At 31.9% G+C, this 17,348-nt stretch overlaps 1 protein-coding gene across 8 annotated transcripts in view; it reads right to left on the bottom strand.

The window, feature by feature from the left end:
* Positions 1-17,348, bottom strand: part of LOC140451284 (angiomotin-like protein 1) — an 880,806-nt gene that overhangs the window by 788,982 nt on the left and 74,476 nt on the right. For all 8 annotated transcript variants that reach the window (XM_072545031.1, XM_072545028.1, XM_072545036.1 and 5 more), the window contains one exon: positions 13,828-13,916. In XM_072545031.1, coding sequence (XP_072401132.1) covers positions 13,828-13,873 — 46 coding nt within the window. In that variant the 5' untranslated portion in view covers positions 13,874-13,916. The remainder of the gene's footprint in view (positions 1-13,827; positions 13,917-17,348) is intronic.

Genomic DNA, 17,348 nt, shown 5'->3' with positions numbered 1-17,348 from the left:
CCGGTACTCTTTATTCACAAATTCTCCTATCTTTCTCAATTATATCTCGTGGACTATGCAGACTCAAAAGAGGTATTAATCTTCTCGATTTTGATCTGCTCTCAGCTTCCACCTTTTTCACTAACAAACGAAAACACTGGTACTCAGATTGACTACACGAAAACACGTCTTCTCTTCTGGTCTGCCGGTAACATAATGATCCTTTCCATCTCTCCCAGACAACCTTCTCAACTCTCTCATTCCCACCATTCCTTTTTAACCAATCATAAGCATTCATCTTTCCCACTTATTTTCGATTTAGAAAATTTCCAACATGATATTTAAAACAAATAAACTACTTTCACTCAAATTACTTTTCAGAAACCATTAAAAATTTTGCCTTTTTCAACAGAAATAAGTTTCCAAATTCTTGTTATCTCATATCTAAATCTAATTCTTATTTACTTTCGAAAAATGCCCACCGCAAAATACAATTACAAGTTTAATCCTAAATCTATAATTATAAGGGTTCCATTATCCTTTCACTATTCACTCAGTCTTTCACAGAAAAACTCGTCAAGGTCCCGTCACGGAACAATGTTTTCTCTTATTCTAACTATTACAAATAAGTACAGGGTTGTATTTTAACTTATATGCCCGCGATATATTAAAATAATAATAAAAAACTCTTTATTCTATTTCTGATCGATAAACTGATCCATAACAAATCCCCGCCTTGTTTTGAGATACAAATTTTCTTTTTTTAGGTGTAACCAAAAAATATATTATTTTCTCTCAACACAAAATTTTTCTTTTGTAAACCCTATTCATTCTACAAATTCCCAGTCGTCAACAGAACCACGTGTAAGCCAAACAGGGTCGTACTGATGTACGACCTATGTATCATATGATTTTTAAAAATATTTACTTTTGAAACTGTTAGTGTAAGAATTTCTTGAAATTTAATCATTATATCACAATTAAACTAAACTCTAAAAAATAACACGACCAGTAAATAACTTAACAATAACTATAACATAAATATAACACAATATAATAACTTAAAAATCAACAGGATACAATTAGAATTTAAAATAATCACAAGTTGGGATCTGTAACATGAGAATCTGTCTCGCTTACGGTAATAAATTATATTTATTGTCTTCGTTTTCTATTCTGGATTTGCCTTTGGAGATATTTTTCATTACTGCGTTGCAGCCTCCTTCGAACAGTTTTCAATACTATTTGATACTCTCTCTATTCCGGTTCTTCCCATGGCCGTACTGGCATAATACCCTTCATGACATATTCCGGCGTCTCTTTTGTCACCGTACTTGGAGTGGTGTTCAAGTAGTTTTCGATTTCTGCCATTTTCCTATCCCATCGTCGATGTTGTCCAATGGCAGCAATGCGGAGGAATTTTGTAGTCTCTTGTATAAAACGTTGTGACGGATTACTTTTAGGATGTCGGATACTGACAAAATTTGTCCCTATTCCCCTGTCTTGCAACTGTCTCTTGAATCGGTCACTCCGGAAATACGTAGCATTGTCTAAAAGAATTTTCCTTGGTGTTCCTACGGTGGCTATAAAATTGTCTATCTTTCTCATAATTTCTTCCCCCTTTGTCGTACGACATGTGTATAGCTTTACATATTTCGAAAAAATATCTACCATCACCAAAATAGGTTTGTTCCTCTGCGTGGTCATTATTAGATCACTTAATATATCTATTGCTACAATGTCTAATTTTTGGTGGGATACAATATTTTTAGCCACATTTTCATTTCGGCAATTTCTGCTTTTATATTTTTGAGATGTTTCACATCTTTGGGTAACTTCTTTTGCAATCCGGTAATCTTTTCGGCATATATAGTTTTCGCGAAAAACCAGCCAAACCTTCCTGCTGCCGATATGTCCATTGTCCTCGTGTAATTTCTGTATGATCCTTTCTGCCAATGTGTGTGTTATCACGTATAGTTCCTTTCCATCAATTCGTTTGAAAAATATACCGTTTTCCCTCTCCGCTCTTCTTTTTTCTCTTTCTTCCAGGTCTTCTTGATTTGTTCTAATTTCGTTTAACGAAAATACCCCTTCCTCTTGTGTCAAAATGTTCAGTCCTACATGAAAAGCAATTACTTCCTTTTTCCCCGAGTCTTCATCCCTTGTGAGAGCGTCGGCTATAATGTTGTCTTTTCCTTTTATATATCCAAAGTCTAAATAAACTCAAAGTCATACTCCTGTAGTAACAAAATGCTTCTATGTATACGATTGTTAACCAGACGATTTTTCATTATATATACCAAAGCTGCATGATCAGTTTCGATTGTGAATTTTGATCCCAACAGATAAAATCTGAACTTATTTACACAGAAAAGTACGCTAGCAAACTCTAGTTCAGTCACACTGTATTTTCTTTCGTGTGTTTTTGTCACCCGGGAAATAAAACAAATCGGCACTTCTTGATTGTTTTGTATTTGCGACAAAACTCCCGCAAATTTTTGTATGGATGCATCAGTTCGTAGTATGAAAGGCAAATTGTACATGGGATGATATATTTTCGTTCCTTTCGAGAATTCCTCTTTTAAAATTTGAAAAGCTTTCTCTTGTTCTTCTTTCCAATTCCATTTAACACCCTTCTTCAATAATTTGATCAGAGGAATTTCCTTCTGGCTTAAATCAGGAATTAGTTTTTTAAAATAGTTGATCGTCCCGAGAAAACCTCTCAATGTTTTTAAATTCGTTGGTCTTGGGTATTCATCTATGAGTTTTACCCGGTCCTCGGCTAAACTAACTGTTTGTGTGTCCAATTTAAATCCCAAATATATCACTTCTTTTTGAAAAAATTGACATTTTTCAATATTCAGTTTTAATCCGGCCTTGTCCAATTCTCCCAAAATAATCTTTATGTGTTCCAAATGACTTGATGTATCTGGTGAAAAAATGAGTAAGTCGTCGATGTAGTGCACTATGAAATCTTCATATTTATTTAATATTGTATGGAGAGCTCTTACCAATGCTGCACACGCACTTTGTAATCCAAAAGGTACTACTTTAAATCGGTATACAATACCATTGATTGAGAAAGCGGTGTAATTTCTACATCTTTCTGCTAACGGTATTAACCAAAAACTATGTTTCAAATCAATTTTAGAAAACATGTGTGTTCCCGTAATTCTCCCAAAAATAGCTTCGATGTTGAGAGGTGATTCATATTGAGATACCGTGTGTTGATTTATATTCCGGGCATCCAAACAGAGCCTCAATTCTCCACTGCTTTTTTTCACAATCACGATTGGGTTGATGTACGGCGAGTCACATCTCTCTATGATTTGATCTTCTAACATTTTGTTAATTTCTCCTTTCACCTCCTGTCGGTATTTATATGGGATGGGATAAGTTTTCGATCGAAAATTTCCTAAGTCTTTAACCTCAAATGAATGTTCATACTTTTTGGCTACTCTGTTTTCTTCATTTATTAAATCTTCATACTTTCTCAATATTACACGCAATTCCTTTTCCTTTTCTTTTCCACATATCAATTTTCTTTCTTTTTTCTCAATTTCTTTACACATATTTATTTTGTATTCTGCCTCCTTCATTTCGCATACTTCTTCAAATACCACTGTTTCAATTGTACCTTTTTCGTCTTCTTTTGTTAATCTTTCTTCTTTTTCTTCTTCTGGGCTCATCTCTTCTTTTGAGGAAACCCACTTTTCACTTTCTTTTGCCAATCTCCTCTTTCTTCTCTGTCCTTGCTTCATTGCCAAATTCATTTCCACCGTTTGTTCTTTGTCTAAATCATTTTTTCGTTTCTCATTTTCCTTTTCCATTTCCTTACTGTCCTGTTCTTCTTCTTTTTCCTCTGTGATTTTCATCGTGTTATTTTTGAAATCTATCACCACATGTTTTTCTGCCAATTCATCCACTCCTACGATCATATCATGCGACATGTTTGGCATCACAACACATTGTAGTGCATAAAATTTCTTATCCAATAGTACTTTTATTCGTATTCCTTTATTTATCGTTGCCAAAGTCCGTTTATTTGCGCCCACTAAATTTACCTTGGGAATTTTGTAAATCAAATTCGTTAAATTAACTTCCTCTATTAGTTTTCTGTTGATCAGTGTAATTTCCGATCCAGTATCAATCATAATTTTAATCGGTGTCTCGTTGATAAAACCATCTACAAATTTCAGATTTGCTCCACTTATTTTGTCCTTATTTTCTGCCAATTTAATAAATTCCTTCGGGTGACAAAAAATTCCTGTTTGTTTCTTTGTCTTTAGTGAGCGCCTTCGTGAAAAGACGCTTGCTGTTCTTGTTCGCGTCTACTTCTGTCGCTTTGTCTCTCATCCTCATATTCCTCTATGTGTGTGTTGTTGACCGCTCTTCTATTTTCTCTTGGTCTCTCGGACCCGTATCGGTTTCCGCGATTTTCCGGTTCATTCGTTCTATTATTATTTCGGTTTTCCTGATATGTGCGAGTGTTGTTTCTATTCTGGTTCTCTCGATATCTGTTTTCGTTCCATTGCCGATTTCTTTGTTCATAGTTTACTCTTCCGTTTTCCCTCCTCGGGACAAATTCTCTTCTTGTGTACTCTCTCCTAAAGTTTTGTCCTCTATCTCTATAGTCTTGATTTTCTCGTTGTCTATAATTTTCTTGCGTCCTCCTCATTTTTCTTTCTCTTAATTTTGCTTCTCGTATTTGTAAGAATTGACATAAACTGTCAATATCTTTGTAGTTTTGTAGAGTTATGTGATCTTCTAAGGTATCTTCAAAATGTCTGGCTATCAGTTCCACTAGCTGTTCGGACGAATAGTCTTCTAGACGAATGTTCTTGCATTGTTGTAGGGCATATGTTTTTTCTGATATACCTATACTATCCTGGTATCTCCCATTTTGTAATTCCTTGTTTATCTCTATCTGTTGTATTTTCCCCCAGAAATAATTCAGAAATTTTTGTTCAAATGTTTGCCAATTTTGCAATTCTTCTTCTTTGCTATCAAACCATAAACTTGCCTCATCTTTAAGATGGTTCCTTATCGTTTCCTTTGCTGTTTCGAAATTACCGATATGTCTTACTTTCTTTTTTAAATTGTTGATGAAAATTACTGGGTGTAATTTTTTTACGTCCCCGCCAAACTGTATTTTTATGTCACCCGGACTTTGGATGAGTACTTCTCTCCTGTCTCCCATCTCTCGTTGTTTTCTGATATCCTCAATTTGTTTTTCTATTTCTTTCTTGTCTTCTTGTAGCGCCATTTCAAATTTTTCTTCCAACTGTTCTATTTCCTTTTTCTGAAAATTTCGTATCTCCTTCATTGTATCTTGGATATCTTTAATCTCTGTCTCTTGTTTTGCATTCTTTAGGGTTATTTCTTCTATCTGTTGTATCAGTTCTTTCTTTATCCCCTCAACACATCCTTTAATTTCCTGTTCATAGTTTTCCAGGCGCTGCTCTATATTCCTGTTATTTAGTTTTATTGTTTGTTTTGTTTCATCCATTTTTAGTGATGACTCTTGTATTTGTTGTGTCTGTATTTGCATCATTGCTAATAATTTTTCCAGCATCCCTGTTTCTTTTCTTTCCTCCATTATTGTAGCATTTCCTTCATTATCCGATCCTTCTTCAACAATTGTTTCTTCTAATCTGTTATCCTCCTTTCTTTCTTGCATTTTGCATTGACTCCTTGTGGTCGACATGTTCGTTAAATTATTTATCCCCGCCTGATATAAAATTCGAAAATACCCGGTCTGCTGTATATACACAAATTTTTCTTTCCCCAAATATTATCAATTTATCACATAAATTTTAAATTCATCAAAAAATTAAATCAATCAAAAATAGAATAAATGTAAAATTGTACCTAGATAAAATAACTCAAATAATATTTCATAAATTTTCAAATAAATATATCAAATTCTTTCCGACGGGCAAATAAATTCTCTCAATCACCTGTTTTCCTTTTCTGATCCTTCAAATTCACAACTAGAGATACTTTTAAGCCCCACATTGGCTCGCCATGTTGTTGTGATCTGCTTTATGATGTTTTATTATTAATTAACACTAATTTAATTAATCCAATTATTTAATTAATTAATTCACTAATTTATGCAGTCATACAAATCAATTACTATTAAATTTTCTCAGGGTGCCTTTTTAATTTTACTTTAATCAGTTTACTTTATATATCTCTTCTAGTGGGTTCAGTATCTCCTAGTTGCTCATAATCGGGATAGAACAGGAAACGGAACTAACATTAAAACAACATAAATATGCACACAAATTATTATTTATTTTCAATAAGCAATACGATGAATATTAATAAATAACTTTTGTGGGCAATTATCTTTCCCAACAAACTCCTATACTCTAAATTTAATTTTAATTACAAACTATCTATTGATCTGTTTTATGATAATATCTAATAAAAAAATGACCATATAAAAATATAATTTATTCACAAAAAAAATAACTCTTTGAAACTTGGAATCTTAGTTCGTATGCTTATATTTGATTTTATCTTCAGAATATCTTAAAATTTTCTTTCATTCAAATTATTTGACTGACCTTTATTTTTTTACACCAATGATGTCTCCTCTCGATCAAACCACAGTTCCTTCCTTGATTGATTATGTCCGGCTACCATCAAATCTTTCCCGTTCTCAGCATCGATCCAAACCGCATACCAGCAAACTACTCCTCCGAAAACACAAGCCCAAGCCTCTTTTGACCGGTACTCTTTATTCACAAATTCTCCTTTCTTTCTCAATTATATCTCGTGGACTATGCAGACTCAAAAGAGGTATTAATCTTCTCGATTTTGATCTGCTCTCAGCTTCCACCTTTTTCACTAACAAACGAAAACACTGGTACTCAGATTGACTACACGAAAACACGTCTTCTCTTCTGGTCTGCCGGTAACATAATGATCCTTTCCATCTCTCCCAGACAACCTTCTCAACTCTCTCATTCCCACCATTCCTTTTTAACCAATCATAAGCATTCATCTTTCCCACTTATTTTCGATTTAGAAAATTTCCAACATGATATTTAAAACAAATAAACTACTTTCACTCAAATTACTTTTCAGAAACCATTAAAAATTTTGCCTTTTTCAACAGAAATAAGTTTCCAAATTCTTGTTATCTCATATCTAAATCTAATTCTTATTTACTTTCGAAAAATGCCCACCGCAAAATACAATTACAAGTTTAATCCTAAATCTATAATTATAAGGGTTCCATTATCCTTTCACTATTCACTCAGTCTTTCACAGAAAAACTCGTCAGGGTCCCGTCACGGAACAATGTTTTCTCTTATTCTAACTATTACAAATAAGTACAGGGTTGTATTTTAACTTATATGCCCGCGGTATATTAAAATAATAATAAAAAACTCTTTATTCTATTTCTGATCGATAAACTGATCCATAACAATATATATATATATATATATATATATATATATATATATATATATATATATATACAAAAATGTAAATACTTTTTTCTTTTTGAGTGTGGTAGTCAATAAAAAATAGAGCTTTGCTAAGGCGTACTATTTATTCTTAATCCAAGCTTTCGGTGGTTTTTTGCTACCTTTATGAAGGTCTACAAAGAAAATTACTATGTTGTAACAATTTGAAGGATGCAATAAAAAAGCTATAAAAAACTTACCCGAATGTAAGATTCGTGGCATAAATAACAACGTTAAATAACATGATATGTACTGAAATTGCAACTAACCTTAACCCGACATGTTAAAACAGTCGTCGTTGCAAACTTGATTTCAGTCACATTTCATGAGCAGAAAGAGAAAGTGGGAGGACAATTATTGTTTAATAGTTTGAAGAAAATACAAAAAACAACTTTCAAACTAATGTCTAACAAAATACTGTTTATGAATTTTGAGTACTACCAACTGTATTACCAACTTGAAATTGAGCGGGAAATTACAAATATTATTTATAACATAAACAATAAAAAAAAAGAAAATAGTATTTAGTAAATAGGTTTAGAAAAAACAAGGAAACAAACATTTAAGTAATAAAATGTTAAAATGCGTTACCATGATTGCTAGTTTTTATTTTTAAGTGCCTTTAACATGACATCAACTATTAAAATTTTATTTACAGTGTAGCTCCAACAACTGAAAATATATATATATATATATATATATATATATATATATATATATATATATATATATATATATATATATATATATATATATATATATATATAACAGGTCATATCAGGTGAAAGAGAATTAAAAATGTAAACGAAAAATATCAAAATATATAGGGTGTCCCATATGAAAAAAACATAAGTTGGTATTATATTTCCTAAGTGAGACCGTCTAAAAAGTTTCTTGTATGCCACTGAACCCTACCATAATATATCTATCAAAAGTTCCAATATAGTTTTTTAAAAATTTTCTTAATGAAGAAGATATATAACCCAGTCGTTTTCGACATTTTTCAATAATCGCTCTGTATCTATATTTCCTTAGAGATCCCCTAAAAAAGTTCTTGTACGCCACTGAACCCTATCATATTATATTATATATATATATATATATATATATATATATATATATATATATATATATATATATATATATATGCCATGTTTGCAATATCTCAAATTTGAATTTTTTTGACTTGTTATATATATATAACAAGTCAAAATTATATGTATAGTATAGTATAGTAGTATATGAATTATATATATATATATATATATATATATATATATATATATATATATATATATATATATATATATATAAGAAAAAGTAGTCCAAAATTTTTTGACTAGTTTGGAAAAAATATATGTAAATATTTTACATAATGTAAAAATATTAGCCAGAGAGAAAAATAAATTTAAGAGAACTTTCTTAGAGATGGTACATATCAGCAAGAGTGATAATAACAATCTTAATAAGAGATCTGAGATCCAGAATCTTAGCAAAATTTACAATTTTATATTGACTTTTGACTGAGCTATTTTGCATCTCAGAGTTTTCTTTGTTCTTTTCTTTTTTTTTAAATTTCAGTATTAATTGAATACTTGTGATCAAACTTCAGTTACTACTTTAGTTTTGTTTTGTTTGAGTTATTATTTTTTCTAAACCTATTTACTAAATACTATTTTCTTTCGATTGCTTATGTCATAAATAACATTTTTAACTTCCCGCTTATTTTTAAGTTGGTAATACAGTTGGTAGTACTCAAAATTCATAAACAGTATTTTGTGAGACGTTAATTTTCAAAGTTGTTTTTTGTATTTTCTCCTAACTATTTAAACAATAATTGTCCACCCACGTTCTCTTTCTGCTCGTGAAATGTGACTGAAATCAAGCCTGCAGCGACGACTGTTTTAACATGTCGTCCTTCATTTTGTTTTTAACTTTTAACGTATTTAGTAATTTTAAAGTGTTTTTTTTAACAGTAATTTTTAAAGTTTAATTGCAACTTCAGTATATCATGTTATTTAACGTTGTTGTTTCTGCCACGAATCTTACATTCGGGTAAGTTTTTTATAGTTTTTTATAGCCTTTTTTTGGCACCATTCAAACTGTTACAACATAGTAATTTTCTTTGTAGACCTTGATAAAGGTGGCAAAAAACCACCGAAAGCTTGGATTCAGAATAAATAGTACGTCTTAACAAAGCTCTGTTTTTATTGACTACCACACCCGAAAAGAAAAAAGTATTTACATATATATATATATATATATATATATATATATATATATATATATATATATATATATATATATATATATATATACAGGGTGGTCCTTAAGTAATTGTACAAAAAGAAACCGTAGATTCTACACTTTAAAATATTACGATTAAGGACAAATTGCTTTAATAAAATGTTGATATTTAGAAAGATACAGGTTGTTAAAGTGGAAATTTAAAATTTTATTTTTCGCTATAACTTTCATGTTTGTCGACATTTATGTATAAAAATTTACAACTGGGTACTATTGAATATCAGGAATTATAATTTGATGCATACTTTGATGTAGCTGATAGAGGGTGCCGCATATGCCACATATGTGGCACACATTTGCACTTAATTTTTTGCTCTTCAAGTTACCGGTATTTTTGGATACAAAATATTAAAGGCATATTATTTTAACAGAAAAAGGGTATACTTGTTAATATCTTCAAAAGTAAACAGTTTTCGAGATAATCGCATTTTCCAAATCAACTACATAATTCTGATTTAACACAATTACTTTAGACAACGAAAGAAAATTAAAGAAAAACATCAATACTTTTGAATTCTGGTATAAAGTATAAAGTTAATAGTTAACGAATTATTAAATAAAATAAGTATATCATCAGGATAATTAATAATAGAATTTGACAAAATAACAGAATAATTTATTGGATTTTACATCAAACATTTTATGTTTTGTATTGAGTTAAAGTCATAATCAAAACATTTTATTTACAAACCAAATTAAGAAATAGTTAAACTAAATAACATTAAATTTGTTGGAATTTTTATGAATTAAATAATTGTATTAATTCGCATATCCGTAAAAAATCATTACCAATGGTTCCAAACCATACGAAATACCTTGTAATTTGAATGGTGAGATTTATTTACATTTTTTATAAAATGATTTTATTGATTTGTTGGAAGAATTGTCATCAAACTTAAGGCAAAATATGTGGTTTATACAAGATGGTACACCATTAAATTACAGAGAAAGAGGAGTGAGAACAGTATTTAAATACAACTTTCCTGAGGTTGGATTGTTCGTGGTAGTCATATTCCTTAGTCACGTGGCGAGATAATAATATATTTATTTAATTCATAAAAATCCCAAAAGACTACCTATTATTATACTTATAATAAGTACTGCATAAATTTCTTTAGAACCAATGATGCTATTTAATATGAGACGATCTTTTATGGAATGTATTGACAAAATGAATTAAAGAAAATGGTGGTCATATCGAACACTTACTTTGACAAAAAGTTTAATGTTATTTAGTGTAATTATTTTTTAATTTGGTTTGTAAATAAACTGTTTTTATTATGACTTTAATTCAATATAAAACGAAAAATGTTTGATGTAAAATCATATTGTTCTGTTACTTTGTAAAACCTATTATTAATTATCCTCTTGATATATTTATTTTATTCAATATTTCGTTAACTATTAACTTTCTTAAGAGCGTAGGTGCAAAATTTCGGGACAATGCTTTTTAAATGCATTCATTTTTTTCGAATCCTGAGAAAACTAACAAATATTTTTGAAAAATTTAAACGCAGAATGAAAGTACATTATTACCGAGGGCCGAAAGTCCCTTAGAATAAACAAAAAGTTTTTTTGAATGAGGTATTTGAAATTAAAAAACACACTAAATTTTCTCTTTTTTTCACCCCTGTAACTTATTAAAATAAACATTATAGAAGTTTTCAGGGACTTTCGGCCCTCAGTAATATTGTATTCTTTCATTCTGCGTTTAAATTTTTCAAAAATACTTATTAGTTTTCTCAGGATTCGAAAAAAATGAATGCATTTAAAAAGCTTGGCCCGAAATTTTGCGCCTACGCTGTTAAAGGTATTTTATAACAAAATTCAGAAGTATTGATGTTTTTATCTTTTTCTTTCATTGCCTGGAGTAATTGCGTTAAATCAGAATTATGCAGTTGATTTGTAAAATGCGATTATCTCGAAAACTGTTGAATTTTGAAGTTATTAACAGGTATAACTTTTTTGGTTAAAATAATGTATCTTTAATATTTTTTATCACATATACTGGTAACTTGAAGAGAAAAAAGTTAAGTGCAAATGTGTTCCACATATGTGGCATATGTAGCGCCGTCTATCAGCTACATCAAAGTATGCATCAAATTATAATTCCTGATATTCAAAAGTATCCAGTTGTAAATTTTTATACATAAATGTTTACAAACATGAAAGTTACAGCGAAAAATAAAATTATAAATTTCCACTTTAACACCTTGTATCAACACCCTTAATATCAACATTTTATTAAAGCAATTTAGCTTAAATCGTAATATTTTGAAATGTAGAATCTGCGGTTTATTTTTGTACAATTACTTAAGGACCACCCTATATATATATATATATATATATATATATATATATAGTACCAATAGTTTTTAAAGATATATAACCCTGCCGGTTTTCGACATTTTTCGTTACTTTAACGAAAAAAGAAGTCATGGCATCTTAACTACATTTTATCTATCTCCTCTAGTTTTCGGTACAGCATGAAAACATACCAATTTGAGACACCCTGCACTGCTAGGTGTTCGCAATCTTATTTGAACAATTCAAGAGATCATCTATCCCAGAGCCAATTACTGGTTTTTATTGATTTTTGCACAAAGTTATTCGGGGTTTGCATCCTCAAAAAGATTACAAATATTATTCAAATAAGTATGAGCATAAGTGGTAATTTTTTCTACATTAATCTAGATATTCTACGTCATACTACGTTTATTATATAGTCCGTCTGGAAAGTATCCGGAAAAAAGAAATCAGAATTATAATTTTACGGTATTTATTTCTATCAGTTGAAATATAAAATGTCAACAAATAATTCATCTCATTTCCTTATATAACATCCATTTAAATCTAGACACTTAACTAAACGTCCAGGTACACCCGAAACTAGGTCAAGGCCATAATTTTCGGTAATGATGTTCCAGGCCTGTAAAACTGACCAAATCAAACTTTCTTTATCTCGTGGCGCTGCTCGTTCCACTTCAATTTTCATCAGTCCCCATATGTTTTCAATGGGGCTAAGATCTGGAGATGCTGCTGGCCACGGAATTGTTGCCAATTCGTGTTCTTGAATCCAAGGTTGAATATAAGCAGAAGTATGGCATCTTGCATTATTTTGCTGAAAATGTCACCCCTCTGGATATACAACATGAGCCGTTTTAAGAAGAAAATCATTTAGGATGTCACAATATTTCGCACTATCGACAGTACCATTAACTATACAGAGGTGTAACACCACGCTGAGATATTGCTCCCCAAACCATTATTTTAGTGGGAAAATTGAATGATAACATTTTCTCTTGATAGGACTTTTAGATGATTTGCACCAAGCTGGAAACAACTTTGATCAGATATAAAAACATTATTAAAATTATCTTCTCGAAAACGTTGACAAAAATCTATTGTTCGTTGCCTTTGCAGAGGTGTCTAGCGTAGCCTCGCTTTTTCAGTGACATGCGGACAGTTTCTGGGCACACTTTTATTCTTCGTTGATTTCCAAATCTGTTTGCTAATTTTCGAAACTCTAGGCGCGGATTTTATCGCCCTAAAGCCACTAAAGAAATTGTTTCCGCGAATCTTACGCGGTCTACCCACTAATTTTTTAACGTTTCGGACACCCTTTCTATACAAATATTCCACCACTTCTCTTTTTTCTTCTTGCGACATTATTTCACAAATCTTAAGTCTGTTTACAAACAACAATATTTGACAGATGGTGTTGTCATGCGATTTTGTTCATAACCTATTATCGGCACAACTTACTTGATGCATTACTTTTGTCTTGAAATGTTACAAAAAGGAAATCTATTAAAAATACGAAAAATATAAAATTCCGGATACTTTCTAGACAGACTATACATTAAGAAACTAGTGTAAAATGGAATTGGATGGGTGAACTATTTTTTTGATGCACAAAAAATTATACATTTCCCAGTTATTTTTTTAAAGTAAGATATACATTAAAATAGGTTTCATACCTACAATTAACAAAATTTACATCCAAAATTTCCAAGTTACTCAGGTTTCACTATTAAAGAACCCATAAAATGTTTACCTTGACCTAGCTGTTTAAAAGATCTGTATCTGTTGTTAGACTGCATGGCTGATCAAAGTTTAACATATTTCAATTCGTTTAACGCAAATCTAAAACAAAATATAAATCAAATACTTTCGCAATAGCAGCAAAAATCAAAGCTTTAAATTATCTATGCTATCTATATATATATAATAGTCTCCCGTTTTATACCGCTGTCGCGGCTTTGGGAGTATAGCAGGGTAGTCTGCTATATCTAGGGCCTACGGTATACAAGGAAGGTAACATGGCCAGTGCTACGCTTCAACCGTCTATTATTACCCCTGGTTTTACCCAAGGTACTCATTTTTATTCAGGCTGAGTCGACCTGGGGCCTATAGACATTTTTAAACTGTCTAGATGTTCTTGCCGGCGGTGGGATTCGAACCCCGGACCACCGGCTTGCGAGGCAAGCATCCTACCGCTTGCGCTACGCAGGCCCTGCATCTATGTTATCTACTATATGTATATATATATATATATATATATATCTGCAGTGAAAATAAAGCACAATTTGAAAATAAGTTGTTTAACGTTTAAATTTCTACCTCGGAAATTCAGAAATCATTTTCAAAATACAAACGATTTGAGAGGTGGAAATTGAAAGTGTCAAATATATGGTACACTGCGCTCCAAAATTAACGTATAATTTTAAAATTCTTATTTTGAATTGTAATGAAAAAATTTTTGTTTGTTCTTTTCTGCTTTATGATTGTTTTAGAACATTTTAAATAAAAAACTTTTTTTTACAAAAAATGTATTGAAATTAACAATATAACACCATAAATCTAAACATCTAAACAAACAACTGATCTAAACAAACTAACATTATATATTAATGATGAAACTGAAATTTTTAAAGTTGAAGAAAATACTAGTACCATGTACTAGTATTGAGTATTGCCTCCTCTGGCATTTATTACTGCTTGACAACGATCTCTCATACCGAGAATAATCGTTTTGATTTCTTCTTGATCAATTTGATCCCAAATTTCAACCAACCGCAAAAACAGTTCATCTAATGTGTTTGGTGCATTAGGTAGTTGTCGTAGTCGTCTGCCTATGATGTCCCAAACATGTTCTATTGGGTTTAGGTCAGGACTTATCGCAGGCCAATCCATGGCAGGAATTCCAACCTCCTGGCGACACTGCTGCACAATTCTTGCCGTGTGTGGCCTGGCATTATCTTGCATAAGCATGAAAATATCCCCAATATATGGTGCAAATGGCACGATTTGCTCTTCTAAAATGTCTCTTATATACCTCTGCGATGTAAGCCGACCGCGATCTATTCTAACTAATTCCGTGCGAGCCTCTAAATTAATCCCACCCCACACCATTACCGAGCCGCCGCCATACTGTACAGTCCCTACGGCTTACACTGGTGTTACACTGTGCGTAGCGTTCCCCAGGCCTTCTATACACTCGGTTTCTCCTGTCATCAGAAAAAAGACACTACCTGGATTCATCGGTGAACAATATTCTTCCCCAATCGTCATTATTCCAATCAACATGTTCACGAGCAAAATGCAATCTTTGCCTTCTATGGTCTCTGGTCAATAATGGGCCAATTGGTGCCCTTCCAGGATGTAGGTCGTTTTCGTCAAGTTTTCTTCTAATCGTATTTTGGCTGATTCTAAATTTATAACAATCCAAAAGTTCATTTTGTAAAGAAGTACTGGTAACAAACCTTTATCTCAGTGTACGAAGTGTCAAAAACCGGTCTTGATTAGGAGTTGGAACACTTCTACGGCCTTGACCGGGCCTTCTCGAGTTACTTCCAGTAAGAGAAAAACGTGTTAACACTCTTGAAATGGTTGACTGGGTGATGTTAAAACGTTCAGCGAGTTCTACTTGAGTGTACCCTTCTTCGCGAAGGGTAATGATTCTAAATCAGCCACTTTCTGACAAATTTCGATTTTCTTGCTGCTGGTGGTTCATTTCAAAGAAAAAACACTTAATAAACTTGAAAAACCCCTTTAAACGTTCAGCACAACGTAATCCAACCCAATTAAATTCGAAATAAAATGAAGCACAATTAGCATGTTTTTAATTTTTTTGCAAAAAAATGGTAAAAACATTAGCGTTTTTTACCGGTCTTTCGATAAATTTTGCGATGATTGATAAATTGCGCCAGTGATAATGCAATCATAAATATTCATACAAGATTTATGGACAAAAAGGATAAGTTTCGACAAAGAATTGGATAATTCTGATCAAAAACGATGGATTGAGTATTACTCACAGCTAAAACACCTCGAAGAGATAGTAATACCTAGGCGGAATAATCTTACCAATTCAAGGAAAATAGAATTGCACGGATTTGCTGATGCGTCTACGAAAGGATATGTAGCTGTAATATATACTAGAACATTATGTGCTGAGGTAAAAACAAGCCTTATAGTAGCCAAAACAAGGGTTGCACCAGTAAAAGGTTTAACAACACTGCCGAGGTTAGAATTGTGTGCAACATTGCTGCTTAGCAAAACTCATGAAAAGAACAATTCAAGCGCTAAATCACAGTGATGTGGAAATATATGCATGGTCTGATTCCACAATAACTCTGGCGTGGATACAAGGACAACCAAATAGATGGAAAAAGTTTGTAGCGAACAGAGTAACGGAAATAGTAGACAACATACAACCTGATCGCTAATTTAAAGTAGATACAAAAGAAAACCCAGCGGACTACTTATCTAGAGGGATAAAAGCGAAAGAATTAGTGAGGATGAACCTATAGTGGAATGGACCAATCTGGCGAAAACACAAATATTAGGTTTCCAATACCAGAGGGATTGGATTCCGACGAAGAGAAAAAGAGAATAGAAATAATACCTAACACAACCTTCAAGGTTAGTGACATTTGCGAAGATTTTCAAATCTGAATAGAATGCAACGAGTAGTATCTCACTGCATTAGATTTGCCGAAAAATGCAAAAAAAAGAGAGGTAGAACATGAACAACTCACCCCTCAAGTATTGCAGAGAGTAATAAAGAATACTCAAGTCTTATGCATAAGAGATAAAAACACTAATCCACTTAACGGGAGGAGTAAACTATTAAACTTACTACCCTATGTGGATAAGCATGGGATATTACGAGTTACAGGGAGACTTTAGAACTCGAGAGTTAACACATGATGAGAAGCATCCCTTAATAATACCTCACAAAAGCAAATTAAGTAAACTAATAATACAAAATTGTCATACAAAAAACGTTGCATGGAGGCCTACAACAAACTCTGCACTACATAAAGAAAATATTTTGGATCACGCACGGAAAAAGAATAGTGCGAGAAGAAATAAGCACTTGTGTCAAATGTAAAAAGATACAAGACTGAAACGATCAACAATTAATGGGAAGTTTACCAAGAGCAAGGGTAAACCAAGCTCATCCATTTGCAAATACTGGTGTAGATTACGCCTGACCAATCAAAATAAGAGCAACCAAAGGAAGAGGGTACAAGAGCTATAAAGGATATAAAGCAGTATTTGTATGCCTAG

This window comes from Diabrotica undecimpunctata, chromosome 1 (genome assembly GCF_040954645.1).
Source record: "Diabrotica undecimpunctata isolate CICGRU chromosome 1, icDiaUnde3, whole genome shotgun sequence".
NCBI lineage: Eukaryota > Metazoa > Arthropoda > Insecta > Coleoptera > Chrysomelidae > Diabrotica > Diabrotica undecimpunctata.
Note: the sequence above shows the minus strand (reverse complement) of the source record. Positions and strands in the feature narration are given on the sequence as shown.